This window comes from Notolabrus celidotus, chromosome 12, assembly GCF_009762535.1.
Source record: "Notolabrus celidotus isolate fNotCel1 chromosome 12, fNotCel1.pri, whole genome shotgun sequence".
Classification (NCBI taxonomy): Eukaryota; Metazoa; Chordata; class Actinopteri; order Labriformes; family Labridae; genus Notolabrus; species Notolabrus celidotus.
In genome coordinates, this window is record NC_048283.1 from 9400355 (window position 1) to 9415353 (window position 14999).

The 14999-nt window shown below is 38.6% G+C and overlaps 1 protein-coding gene across 1 annotated transcript in view; it reads left to right on the forward strand.

The window, feature by feature from the left end:
• Nucleotides 1-14999, forward strand: part of myom3 (myomesin 3) — a 175584-nt gene that overhangs the window by 147173 nt on the left and 13412 nt on the right. The window contains exons 17-26 of the mRNA XM_034698701.1: nt 237-411; nt 521-642; nt 2371-2558; nt 6659-6785; nt 11174-11355; nt 11692-11806; nt 13200-13356; nt 13894-14000; nt 14330-14374; nt 14524-14660. Coding sequence (XP_034554592.1) covers nt 237-411; nt 521-642; nt 2371-2558; nt 6659-6785; nt 11174-11355; nt 11692-11806; nt 13200-13356; nt 13894-14000; nt 14330-14374; nt 14524-14660 — 1355 coding nt within the window. The remainder of the gene's footprint in view (nt 1-236; nt 412-520; nt 643-2370; nt 2559-6658; nt 6786-11173; nt 11356-11691; nt 11807-13199; nt 13357-13893; nt 14001-14329; nt 14375-14523; nt 14661-14999) is intronic.

A 14999-nucleotide genomic window follows, 5' to 3' on the forward strand; every position in this document is an offset into this window, starting at 1 on the left:
AATATTTAATACAATTTCAAAATTAAAGTTGTACTTAGATAAAGTCTTTAATTAATGTAGCAAAGAGATCATCTTTAAATGACAAACAGGTTGCATTTCAGCCGCCTCTGAGTAAACATTATCCTCAATTCAAAGCCGACTGTAAATATATAAACTCAAAGGATTTGTTGATTGTTTTCTGTCTTAGTTTCTATTTAACTATTTTTGCTGAAAACTTTTATACCTCTATTCATCAGCTGTGCCAGTTCCTCCTCACTCTGTCCTGGCCATCAGAGACACAGACACCTCAGTACTGCTCAAGTGGCAGGAGCCCAAAAACAAAGATGACATCCTGGGTTACTACCTGTACTGCAGTGAGGCTGGCAAACAAGACTGGCAGACCATCAACAACAAGCCTGTCACCGACACCAGGTAAATGTGTCTGATTGGCTGAAGGTTGACATTAGTTTGATTAAATGTTTTAATAGAGTAAGGTGATGGCAGAAAGTTGAGACACTTTAATGTCATCTCTCCTCCTCAGATTCACAGTCCATGGCCTCAAAACCAGAAAGGAGTATGTGTTCAGGGTGAAGGCTGTGAGCCGAGCAGGAAACAGCGACTACTCAGACCAGTCTCAACCCATCCTTGTCAAATCAGCCATTCGTGAGTGCAAACTTTCCCCCAGGTCCCCTGAAACATTTGGACACACTACTTCTTTCACAACACAATCAAAGTATCCAAAGACCTCCCCAAAATGTTCAGACACTTCTCCTAACTTAACTGTTTCATCCCTTTTTGATATGAAATGAATGTTGTGCACTAAGTCTCTTGGCAAATTTCCAGACTACACTGAATGACAAATGGTCAAACTGGACTAAAAGAGGTCGCTAACTTTGCCTTATTTGCAGAATGTCAGTTCATTTCTGAGACATTTCTGTAAACGTACAGTGCTGGAGTGTGTGTTCATTTGACCTGTGTGTTGTTAGATTGCTGAGGCACACCAGAGGGTAGACTGATGGATGAATCTGAAGAACAACACAGTGGCTTTGTAAAGTTTATTATAGGAGGGATGATTCTCTTGTGCTGCTTTTTACCATTTTAGCTAGGTCGCTAAATTTCAATGAGGGTGTATTAGTGCCACAAGACAAGAAGATGTCTTTGCAGTAGCATTTGGGACAAGGTTCTTTGCTATTCAAGCACAACTTTTGCACAAAGCAAGGTTCACAAAGTCGTGGTTGAAGAAGCTTTGTGTGGAGGAACTTTACTGGCCTGCATGGGGCCTTGACCTTGACTCCACTGAACAACTTTCCTAGGAATTAGAACTCAGCTCTAAGAGCAAGCCAGGCCTTCTTGTTCAGCATCAGTGCCTGATTTTACCAATGCATAACAGCTGGACTGGTCCATGTTTATGTAGAAATACTTCAAAATATTGAGTTAGGCTTTTCCAGAAGAGTGGCAGCTGCTGTAGTGAGAAAAAGGGTTACACACCAAATTAAAGCCTGTGTCAGGATGGAGTACTCAAAAGTTTAGAATTGTCTCTTAACCCTTAAAGACCTAGACCACCAATTCATTTTGAATATGCATGAGATATGAATGAGACAAATGTGGTATCAATAGAAAGCTGAGAATGTCCGCTGTAACTGAGTTTTTAAAGCTTGTTGATAAGATTAGCGCTTCAAAAGTTCACATTTAAGAAGAAGTAGCTGCCGACAACTGTCTAGGTCTTTGAGGGTTCAAGCCTCAGAAACCAACTCGTGTTTTTTCTTTAGGTCGAAAAAATAGCATTCACCTTTTAGAAAGTTGTCATACATGTTCCTCAATGTGTTCCCAGTTTTTTCAGTAAAACAAAATAGGAGTAGAGTCATATTCAACTGAGCTTCCACATGTCAATCTCCATATCTTTGTCATCTCCTCTTCATCAGATGACGATGATTTTCAGACACTGACTGAAAACTGGAAGCTCTGAGATCTGCCTGTAGAAGAGCTGCTGACCCTCTTTGCTTCCCCTGTTGAGTTCTCATATAATGTGCTCTCTGCAGCACGCAATACAGTGCAATGATGACTCAGATTTGCGTGCTATTCACTGCCGGAGTATTCTCACATCTACTCTGCCACTAAGCCATTACCTGAGGATAAATTGCTGGAGTCCAGCTCTCTGCGAGAAATACATTTTATAAAATAGAATATGAGTTGAATATTTCTGCGGTCTCATTTAGAATTGCTCAATATTGGCCCAAAGTTAAGATTTTGCTTCTGTAAAGAGGAGTTGTAGTGGGTAGAAGGGGGTTTCTTTCAGTCTGTGAATTCTCGGTCTATTAAACACGAATGTGCGCCTGCTGAGATTCTCTCCTCTTGTCACCTCTCCTCTGTCAACTCTGCTGTTTGTTCCAGATGTTCCCTCTGCTCCCTCTGCCATCGCCCTGCTGCTGTGCACTGGATCGGAGATGGTGCTGAGTTGGAGAGCCCCTGCTTATAACGGGGGAGACCCTGTGCGTGGATACTACCTGGACCAGAAAGAAGAAGGCCTTAAAACATGGAGGGAGGTCAACGTGAAGCCAGCTAAAGAGAGGCAGTTTAAGGTAGCTCTCCAGAGTAAAGGTGTAGCATATTATAATCCATGTCTTTGAGAAGAATCTGATGATCTGCTGAACTTTGCAGTGACATCATCAACTGGACCCAAATTGCATTCATCCTCTTATCTTTTCATCATTAAACATTTTATCATCCTTGCTGATTGGAATACTGCCAGGCTAAGTAAAATTGTACTAAACCAGGGGTTCCCAAACTTTTCAGCCCGTGACCCCCAAAATATAGGTGCCAAAGACTCGGGACCCCCACTGTCCCTCAAAGTGATTTAATATGGCTTCATTAAGCTGGTCTGCAGAAAATGACCCTACCTATATGAGCATGTGTCTGTGTTTCCTGTGCCGTTATGAATTAACCTACTGGTACTGATGCTTTTGATAATCAACTGTTCACTAACCCTAAGCTTAGGAGTCATCTGGTGAAAAGAAAGGCAGAAAACTCATTACATTTTCTATTTTCAAGGTTTTATTTCAAGTTTAGCTACTATTTTTGTAGATATTTTTTACTATAATGGATAAAATATACTATTTTTCCATAACTTTTGTCATTCAACTTTTTTTATTGCATTGTTTTCAGTATTTCTTTGTTCACCACACTGTCATATTATGTCCTTATGCAGCTTTTAGTCATTTTTAATCGTATGGTGCTATTTGTACTTTTCTTTTCTTCTCTTTTTTGTTTGTTTGTTTGTTTGTGTTTTGGTTTCTCCTTTACCTTCTTATTCTGATTTTATTTTACTTTATTTTATCTTTGTTTAATCTTGATCTTTTTAGGGAGCCTTTTTAACATCTGGCAAGGGACTACGGATGTAAACTAGCCTTTTGGCTAACTCTGGCATATTTACAGAAGTGTTAATTAATATGCATGGTCCTTTTAAATAATAGATAAATAAATAAATAAATAAATAAATAAATAAATAAAGAAGTTAACAAATTATATATAACTTAAGTAATACAAAAACAACAAAGAGAAGAATATACAAAATAAAAAGATTATAATAATAAACAGTACCAACAAAAAGGAAGATAAACATAAGAAAACAAAAATAAATAGATTAATAATAATAAATAATTTTTAGATAACCTAAAAAAAAACATTTTTGAAGACATCTCACGACCCCCCCATTTGTGTCTTGCAACCCCCCAGGGGGTCCCGACCCACACTTTGGGAACCCCTGTACCAAACATTATAAATGTAACTACCTGTAAGCAGTGTAACTGTGAGTATGTTGGAATGTAAGCATTAGCATTTAACTCCGAACATCACTCTCTCATTGTGCAGCCTCATCAAGCTGCTCTAGGATGGCTGGCTTTGACTCATCCTCTTGTTTCTAAGCTCAGACTTTACTCCAGTCACATCATGTAGCAATGCAGAGAAATATAACACATGGAGCACATGTGAACTTGCAGTGTCTACAAAGTGCAACAGTGTCTTCCAGTCACTGACTTGGTACGAACTCCGAAGATGAAAAGTGAAAAATAATTAGTTAAAAAGTACCAAAAAGAGCCTACTATTAATATCTTTACAACAATACAAATCACCTCTCCATTAACAAGTTTACTCCAAAATAAAGGCACTCTTAATTAAAGCCTGAGTCACCAGGCAACTAGCAGTGTCCATGGAGACCTGGAGCAGAGTTAAATCTTTAACCTGTCTCTGTGAGATTACAGGTGTTCCTCATTAGGCTCTGATGAAATGTGTTACGTGTGAGTGGTCGTTTTTTCAGCTCAAGGAAAAACAAAGGCAAAGCTAATGAGAGAAAAATGAATGAGGCGCAGTGTTTATCAAGATTAGCCCCAAACATGGAGACGATGGGAGTCTAGAGGACTGCAAGACCTCCTTTGAACCAGAGGGAACCCTCTGATGAGAACAAGCAGCTCCCCCTTTTGGGCTAAATGAGCGATTTCAGCCATCCTCTCCACTTCCCTCATGAGTGTTATTTAAACCCACCCGGTGGCTTCCTGGATGCAATTTGGAGTAATTGGAATATTGATTGGGCTGGGATTTTGTACTAAAGCCCTGTTTTATTCTTTTCCAAACTGGAGTTGTGCAGAAAATTTAAACAACATGAAAGCCTCTACAACTTCAGCTGCCAGACAGACATGTTTCTGATCCAGCAGATGTTCTCCTGTTGTTAACTTAGATTAGAAACAAAAGTCAGACCAGTCTCCCTCGCGTACTGTTTCCCACAATGCACAGCGCTAACGTTACGCTTCCTCTTTTTCCATGTATGACTGGGGGGAACTGAGAATTATTAAATTCCATATAAACCACTTCTAAACTTTTAAAATCATAAGTAGATTGCCAAAGAAGCAGTTTTGCTATCAGCTTGGCCATTGTTTACTTCTGCTTTCTGAAACTGGAAATCCAGCGCTGCCTGACCCAGCATACTGTAAAACAGATCCAACAGAACAGTCATACTATATACTACCTTTGAACCAGGAGGAATGCAGTTGAATTATATTGTCGTACTCTCCTGTCTCTTGCTGAAAACTGCTGTTACAAAAAAATTAACTTTCTTATTTTATCTTGCTGAAAAGAAAACACACACACCATCAATTTATTCTCACTATTTGGGACTCCTTTCCTCCAAAATGTTTGATATAATCAAATAGATAGATAGATAGATAGATAGATAGATAGATAGATAGATAGATAGATAGATAGATAGATAGATAGATAGACAGTAGGAGTTCAAGTTGCTTTAATGTGACTTAGATTGTCATTATAAGGCACAGGTAAAAGTTTGTCTAACCTGCTGCTCTGCCCTCCTTGAAAACACTGAATACAGACCTCACACTGTTTATTAGTCCATTAAAGACATTAATATGCGTCATATTGTCTAAATGCAGCCTGTTTGCCATCTAGTGGATACAGCGTGTAGTCTTCCTCTACACTCAGCACACAACCTTTGCATTTTGGCTCTGCACTGTAATCGATCTGCTAAGGAGACTGTCATTCTTCTCAAATATGGTTTGAGACGGAGCGATAGATGATGAAGGGATGGGGGGGAATTGGCTTCTGGATAGCAATTGGTATTACTGTGAGAAAAAAAAGCTCCCTGCGGTTGTTACTATTAGGGAGCTGAAAGCAGCAGCAAGAAGTTCACAGCTGTTCACGGAGGCGATAAGGTCTAAAAGTCTAAGTGGCTGTGAATAGAGAGATCAATGTACAGATCAATAAGCTTGAATCTCCTCTCGTCCTCATGCCAAAGCGTTCCGGGGGCTCGGTGGAGAATGCTTTGGCAGCAGCAGCAGAGATTATACCTTGTAAAGTGCCCGCTTCAGTGAAGAGAAGTGTAACTGTATGATGGTGAACTTCTGCTCCTTGATGATGTGCTATACCTGATCCGAGTGTGAGCCGAGTCGTTTCAAATTCATTTGAAGGAGTGAAGTTTTAATGGTGCATTGAACAAAGGCTCATAAAAAGACAATACAAAGAGTTTAAATCTAACTTTGAGAAACAAAATACATTTGTCTCTGGATTTATTTTTTACATTTTTATCAGACTCAGCCAACATCAGAAAACAACAACGCAGCCATCAGACTCAGAGGAAAAAAAAACAAGATTTTTGAAAACACCTTGTCCATAGTCCGAAAGTAAAGATAAATAAATGAATAAATAAATAAATGAATGAATAAATAAATGAATGAATAAATAAATGAATGAATAAATAAATGAATGAATAAATAAATGAATGAATAAATAAATTAATTAATTAATTAATAAATAGATTGTACAAAATGAAAAATAAGTAAATACAAACATACAAAATAGTAAAAATATTAAGATTATAATGGTTAATATAAAATAAATAATAATAATAATAATAATAATAATAATAATAATAATAATGACAATAAATATAAATAGTTTTATAAATAGTAAATAGGATTAAAAAAAATAATTATAGTAATAACAACAATAAAAATAATGATAATAATAAAAAATCCTCACAGTAAACTTCAAAGAAAAATAAGTCTTCGAATTCAATCTTTAAGTGCTGTCTGCCCTGTTTTCACTCTCACTGGTCGACACTCTCGTCATTCCACGATAGTTGATCAGCTTTTCTGTGCCTGGTGTGTTTCCACAGGTTTGCAACCTGACCAGCGAACACTTCTACCAGTTCCGTGTGTTTGCTGCCAACATGGCCGGCGTCGGGAAGCCTTCTGAGGCCAGTGAAGCTTTCCTGTGTGAGAAGTGGACAATGCCAGAGCCAGGTGAGGAGACGATGTCCGTTCACTCTCACAAGAAACGAATGAAATGAAAAGTTGCCACACATTCGGGTCTATCTCTGCACATCTCAGAGTGTGACAGGGGAATGGGAGAGGACAGCTTGACTTACATAAAAGGGAAAGAAATTGAAGCCGGCTATCTCGATTACTGCAGGTATTATTAGTTAAGCATCCTCTCCTGATACATAAAGAACAAAACTTCATGAAAAAATGTTATGTATCTGATTACAAATTAACCTCTGCTTCTTATCACTTAAGAAACGCCAAACTCAGACTTTTTGTGTCCACAGCTGAGCTGGAAACGATAATACATGCTTTTGTGTCATCTCGCTTGGATTATTATAATTCTCTATTGACATGTCTTAGCAATGCATCCTTGAACCGCCTACAAGTGGTCCAAAATGCTGCAGCTAAACTGTTGACCAAATCATCTAGGAGATCTCATGTTTCACCGATCCTCATTTCTTTGCACTGGCTTCCAGTTAAATGTAGGATCCAGTTTAAAATTCTCGTTGTTGTGTACAGACTAGTGCTCAGTGGTCAGGCTCCAGTCTACATCAGGGAGCTACTGAAGCCTTATAACTCCAGCAGGACTCTGAGGTCCTCTGATCAGGTTTTATTGGTAATGCCTCGTACCAGATTAAAAACTAAAGGAGACTGCGCTTTCCAGGTTGTTGGTCCTAAACTCTGGAACAGTCTCCCTTTGGAACTGAGAACTGTGGAAACTGTTGACAGGTTCAAAAAGCAGTTGAAGACTTATCTGTTTAGACTTGCCTTTATTTAATGTCCTGTTTTTGTCTGTATTTGCAATCACTGTTTTGCATCTTAATGTTTTTCTATTGTTGTTGTTGTAAAGCACCTTGTGACCTCTGTTCTTGAGAGGTGCTCTATAAATAAATCTTTCTTACTTACTTACTTACTTACTTACTTACTTACTTACTTACTTACTTACTTACTTACTTACTTACTTACTTACTTACTTACTTACTTACTTACTTACTAACTTACTAACTTACTTCTGCCTCATCTAAACGTCTAGGTTCTATGAAAATGTAAATATTTTTTTATTTTAATTCAACTACCTGATAGGAAGCGCTTCCCACTCTGATGAGAAGTCTGTTTTTAGTGTCTTTGGTTCCAACTGTTTCAAGGTTACCGAAACACACTTGTGTTATTTTCACATTGAACCATGATTGGCTCTGAAACTAGTTATTTTAAGGTCACAAAAATGGGCCTTTTCATATTCATGTAAAACTGAGATGTAATACTTTTTTCCCCTTTAGCAGATACATGTAATTCTATTCAGCATCGAACCTTGCACTCAGTCTTTTGCAGAGTAAAGTGGAACATTGAAATGAATTCACAATAATAGAATACATTTTTGTTTTGAGGGAGGGATGAATAACTTGAAAATATAAGATTCTGAGCTGCTGTTGTTACCCTCTTCATCTGCACTTTTCCTAAAGAAACTTAGTCTACATTCATACAAGGATAAGGTAGGGATACAAAGACCACTTATCATCAGTAGGACTTATTACCATACACAACAGTCTTATTTTTGTTTAAAATGGCACCATTAAAAGTCCATATGGTCATCTCAAAACGAAGAGGCCAGGTCAAAATGAAGTACAAGAATAAAAACAGGTTATTTGCATATTATGCCGTTAAATTGCCAAATGGAGGCAGAGGTCAGCAGTCAAGAGCATAACACAGAAGCTGCTGTAATAGCTTTAGTGATAGCCTCAAGTTAGAGGTAGTAAGTGGACTTAATTCAGTGTTGAATATGTATGACTTGTCCTTTAATGTAGCTCTGACTGGAAGCAAGTATCTGAGCTGCTGAAGAGGCCCTTAGCCTTGAATCCTCTATCAGCTTTAGTGTCTCTTTGTGGAAAGTTTTGTTAAAGTTTGTGAGCAAACACAGATTTGTCTGATCTGAGGGTCCCAAGTGTGTGGACATTTTAAACTTTGTTTTAACTCATGGGGGTCTAGTCATTTTTTCCCTTGTATTTTAAAGCTCCTGTAAAGGAATTTTTAGCTGGTTATGAAATAGACTGAAATTAAAATTGATGTCTTTTTAACAACTTAACAAGACCATCAACAAGAAGAGTGACTATTTCTATAAAGTTGTTTTTAATCTAGGAAACCACTGGTGGGGGGTAGGTGTCTAGGGGTGGGAATCAAAAACCGGATCCGACTGACAACCGGTTCCAATTGATCAATTCCATTGGAATTGTACACATCAAATGTTATCAATTCTTCTTAACGGTTCATTTCCCAGCACAACGTCACATTGCGGTACGTTGCATCACGTCACACACTCTGCGACGCAGAACTCCTTTAACCACAAGGTATTTTCCTCCAGGCTCCAGGGCCAGACTCACGCGGCTGAAAATTAGGCACCGAGAGCAGGTAAAACCCCCAGAAAATGACCCCCGGAGGAAAAGCGTTTTTCCTCTCCAAATTCAAAGTATTTTCCTCCAGACTCGAGGGACCATGTCCGGACTCACGCGGCCGAACATGAGGTCAACCTATTGTTCAGTATGTTCAAGTTGAATATGTTCATGTTCAGTCTTGTGCAGACATAATTTTGGAAAAAATGTAATGGTTCCTTTTGGCGTGGAAGACTGTGTAGAACTACTTTTTTCCCGTCAAAAAAATACTCAGGAATCGTTAGGAGAATTCATAAGGAATTGGATTGATAAGCAGAATCGACAATGGCATTGACATTGATAAAATCTTATCAATTCCCACCCCTATAGGTGTCAGACCAAGTGATTACCTCCATGCATGCTGATACAGCTTTTTCACACGTTCCACAGCAATAGACTCCTGATGAGTGATACATTTTACTGTAAAAAGAGAGCAAGATCAGGTTTTTTTGTCTAGAAGCATTAATTACACATGTACAGGACAAAATCAGCAAATACTGCCTTGTCTGACAAAGAACAAAAGTTCCTCACTGGGGCTTTAAGTCTTGTTCAGAGTTAAATTTTAAACTAAATTGTTCTAATATATCAAACAAGCATAACTATTAAAATGGAATATCAATAGAATTGATACAGATTCCTCTGTACGGCCCACAAAAGCAGAGCAGACCAACAGCAAAAAGTTTCAATATTTCTATACGGTTATTTATAATGCCTGTAAAAGCTGCCATGGGGTAAGTATCAACAACAGGAAACCTTTTCCACTTCAGAACAGGATCAGCAAAGCCAAGGAACTCAAAATGAAAGCTCCTCACAGTAGCTTTAACAAATGTTTTTAATGTGACATTTTTAGTTAGATACTTTGAATCAATCAGTGTAGAAAAAGAGACATTCAAGTTCTGTTAGTATCTGCTGTCTAAGCAGTCAACAATAAGCAATACTAATGAATAATTAATCAAGGAATCATAAAAGAATGCTGACCTTTGTAATGTTTTATTTATGAGTAACTTCTCCTCCATAATGAATTCCCAGGGCAGAGAGTAGAGGTACTGAATGAGTTAAGGATTCAGACACAGCCATAAGTTACATAAAACATTTCTTGCCTTTATATAACAAGCGGAGTTACTGTTTCAGCCCATTGTTTGCAGCATCTACAGGCTGCATACCAACTTATCTTCTGCTCAAACTTAGTAAACTTAGCTTGTATGCAGGCTGAGAGGCCAAGGCAAACAACTCTGCTGTCCTTACAGCTCATTACATTAAGTACACTGTAATAACGGCGACTGAAAATATCAACAACTGTATTGACTTTTTTCCTCCTCTCATTTGGACTGTCAAAAAAAAGGATGTTCTAGAGATTTCAGCCACAGAATAGTGAGAACTACACCATCACGTTATTATTAAAACACACATACTGTATGTTAGCACAGCCACACACACACTTTTAAAGTCATTCCAGTGTGTGGTGGCTCAGCGCGACAGCTCCGGTCCCGGCTCATGTCAGCTTCTTATGGCATTAATATTGAGAATGGAGAGAGGCTCTCTCACAAATGCCACTTTTAAAACGCAGCTCATTAATCTTAGAAAATGGGCTTTCCTCCGTGACTTCAATATTTTAAAAGTGCCCAAAAATCATTAAGCAAATTAACTACCACATGCCGGCATGCAGTCAGGAGGGGTAGATTACAGAGAGTCACTTATTTTTGAGTTTAGTCTCTGCTTTGTTTTGTTATTACCTCCCGTTATGAGAAAAAAGGGCCTCACTGGTTGCTTTAAATATGATCAGGGAGTACAAACAGGCTGATGTTTTTCCTATAGCCTAACGGCTGGGTTTTTCAAACACAAACACACACACACCAACTCTCTGTTCATCAGCACAACCTCCCCTTCACAACAACACTGACCCTGATGTACAGTTGGTCAATGACCCTTGCTTTTGTCTCTCAGGTTGTCCATATGACGTGGAGGTCAGAGAGGTGAGAGACAGCTCCCTCGTGATGTTGTGGGCGGCTCCGTTGTATGAGGGAAGGAGCCCTGTCACTGGCTATTTGCTGGAAATCAGCCAAGGTGACCAATCAGACAACTGGACATCTTTGACTGAAAAACCAATCTCTGATACACATTACAAAGTGAGTGACGCTGTAAATGTGTTTTACAACTTCCAGCTGTCAGAAAACAGACAGAGATAAAGTGCACTCTTATATTTAAAGTGTTTTTTTCAGAGTTATTATTTGTGTTTTTCCATCATCTGATTTAATTGGACAGCCGATTGCTTTGTTGTATAAAATATGAGTATTTTCAATAACTGAGTGCCACTAAATGATATTCCAAAAGCCCATTCAGCAACACTTCTAAGTGTCTCAAACATCATCCCTTTCTGTTTCTGTGAGTTGAACTGTTTCAATAATCATGGTGAGTAATGACTACCATCTGTAAATGTTTCATGTGTTTCTCATGACATCCAGGTGTCAGGTCTCCAGGCGGGTCAGACCTACCGACTGCGTGTGTCAGCTGTCAATGAGGCCGGAGTGAGCTGTGCTTCCCTGCCCACTGAGCCGATCACCGCTCAGACTAGACCAGGTCAGCCAGTGTAGCTCAAGATATACGAGCACCATAATAAAAATTCTCCTCTAAAGCCTTTAGGAGCTGGGATGAAGACACAATAGCATACAGAGCAGCCGCACACTCCGAGCTGTGGAGCAAATGTTTTTTATAAAAATCCGGAAACATATCTAAGGATGTGGTATTATGCTTTTTTTCATATATTTAAAACAACTATTAATTAAATGTTGGATATCATTAACAAATGTGGGCAATGTTTTACATTTGTGAGGTAAACATGTGTTGGAGTGATCCCAGGATAAGACTGCCAGCTGCTCTGATTGGCTTGTTCAAAAAGTCACGCAAGAATTACACGAGAGGGACATGAGAATCGCTCAATTTGTGATGTCACCAATTGGTGCATCATCTAAAAAAAAGCAAAATAAACGTACAAACTTTCTGGGTCATATTTGGGGTCCAAACGTATGGCCATGCTTCCTTGTTTGTCATTTTAAATAGAGTAACACTGGGTTTTTTACAGACTAGCTTTTATGTGACTTTATCTTTCTAACCACTATTACTTTTGGGGGTCTTAAAGAGACAGTAGCTAAAATGAAGCAGTTCAGAAAGAAGCTGAAATGTGTGTTTTCAAAGACACCAGCCTGTGATTAATAGAGTTTTTCTGAGCTATATGTCATGTATAGCTACCACAAGAAATATTTCAACATTTTGAGAATAACGCTTATTTGCTCTCTTGCTAGGAGCTATATGGGTAGATAAATTCCACGGTCGTGTCTTTACATTATGGAAAGAGGTTGAGCCAGGAGACCTTTAGCTTAGCTCTTTTAGCCTGGCTTCATCCAAAGGCTTCTAGCTTGATATTTGCCTGATATTTCACAGATAAACTTGATGTTAATATAGGTTGAATAAGAAAATTTCCCAAAATGCTAAAATTTACCCTAACAAGCCCAAGAAGATTTTTTATCATAATGCAACAAATTTATCATTGGAACCTATTTTATTACATTGTAATTTAAAAGCTTGAAGAATGCTTCAATAGAGAGGTGCTGTTGGCCTCTCTGTCTAAGCATGAACCCCATATACAAAGGCTATAGTCCTCTTCACAGCGGGTGCAGTTTCGACTCCCAGCCTCTACCATTTGCTGCATGTCTTCCCCTACTTCGATACTCCTCTTATTTCCTGTCTCTTGCCAGCTCTCCTTTCCAATAAAATAAAAGCAAAAATGCCCCCCCCACCCCCAAAAAATATATAATTAAATTACGAAAGCTTAAAAAGAAATCTGTTCTTAATTAAATTCAAGACATTTGCAAAATAAAATATTTAGAATTCCCTCATCTTCTTTTCCATGCTATGAATTTGCTGACAGTATCTTTAAAAGATTCTACTTACTTATCATTTTTTTCATCCCCAGGCACCAAGGACATTGAGATTGGAGTGGACGACGATGGTTTCATATACCTTGGCTACGAAGCTAATGAGATGAACGATGAGAGCAAGTTCCTCTGGGGCAAAAACTACACCGAGCCCATCGATGCTGGGAGAGCTCGGACAGAAAATAAGGAGAATGGGTGTGTTGGTGTACGCAACAAAAATTGACTCTTTAGGTTTTGCTTTTTGGAAATCAGTCTGCATGAATAATATGTGGTATTAAGACAAAAAAACCTGTGTATCACACCTAGTTAGACTTCATACAAACAAGGAAGGGGAGGAGAGGGAGAGAATATCCCACCACAAATTACTTTTGTAATGCTGAAACTAATAGACTTTGAATACAGATAAGATTAGATCGAGAGATTGAATTAGCTTTGTTAAGTGACACCTCTGGAGTCATTCTCACTTTGGTTAAACTCAATGCCATCCCCTTTTAATTATCATTTACGTAGCCTCTGGGAAGCTACATGCAAGCTTTCATGGTTTCTCACTGTTGCACTGTGATGGCATGAAAGAAAAATAACGCTATGTATCACTAGTAGCACAGACAGGATCACGAAGCGTGTGATGATTGACTGCGTGAAACTGGGCCTCTCCAGCAGTGTGGAGGGATGATTAAAGATGCTGAAGATGCTCCCTTGACGCATATTTCTGCTTTTCAATTTGTCTGTCAGGTCAAAGCTCACCTTCACAGACCCCTCTGAGGAGGACCTGGGTCTCTACACTGTGGAAATGAGCGACAACCCAGACCTGTCGTCAAGCTATGACTTCACTGCTGAAGGTAAACTGAAACACAAAAGAGGAACAAGAAAACATTTGAATGCACAATTTTACGCTTATTAATGATGACAACCTTGGCGTCTGCAGTGTCGTTTAAAAAAGCTGATGGAAGCAAGAATAACAGTTTAATTTTAAGGCTTTTCAAGTTTTCAAATAATTATTCCCCTCAGAGCCGCTCCCACAAGGTCACACGTCTCAATAAGCATTCAACCAAGCATTTGATCTCAATCAACTTTCAGTCATGCAAGCCATTGTTCCACTGTGCTACAAAAATGTGACTGCTGATCAAAGTTAATTTTAACCTTCAAAAACTGTTCTACTACTTTGCAGACCTTGAACGACTCAAAGAACTCAGCTGGCAAGTCAGAAATCCACGTATGTAACACAGACGTTGTACTTTTTAAAGAAGAGTTTTCAGTCCAGTATTATTTATCTGTATATGTTGGTATTCATGCAAGCACGTCATCCATCAAATGCATCAAATGCATAATTTCTGGAGGTTTTCTGTGTTTGTTTTTTGGCAGTGATAGCTCTAAAGTCAGGCTGGCAGGTGGAGGTTTCTGAGAAAGGAACCGTTCGTCTTTGGCTCCAAACAGAGAGTCTGAGTAACAACGCTGAGCTCCGTCTCATCTTCAATGACAAAGAAATCTCCAGCACTCCGGTAAGAAGCACTGGACAGGTCATCCTGAAGTACCGATTAACCAGTTTATTCGTTTTTATTTATGTAGTGCCAAATGATTTCAAAGTTTTTTCATGAGATTGATCATATTCTATGGCATATTACTTGAGTCACGGATACTACGTCCATATTTTATACAGTCTATGGATAAGACTGAGTATTGCATGTTAGATGGGACTGGATCTTACCCGGTCTTAATGTTGGGTATTTGTTAATAATATAACATAGAGTGTAAGGGAAATGATTAAGATACTATTTTAATTATTTTCCCTGGCATCTTTTGTCAGGCAGAGTCTGTATGCGCTTGATGTTTATGTACCT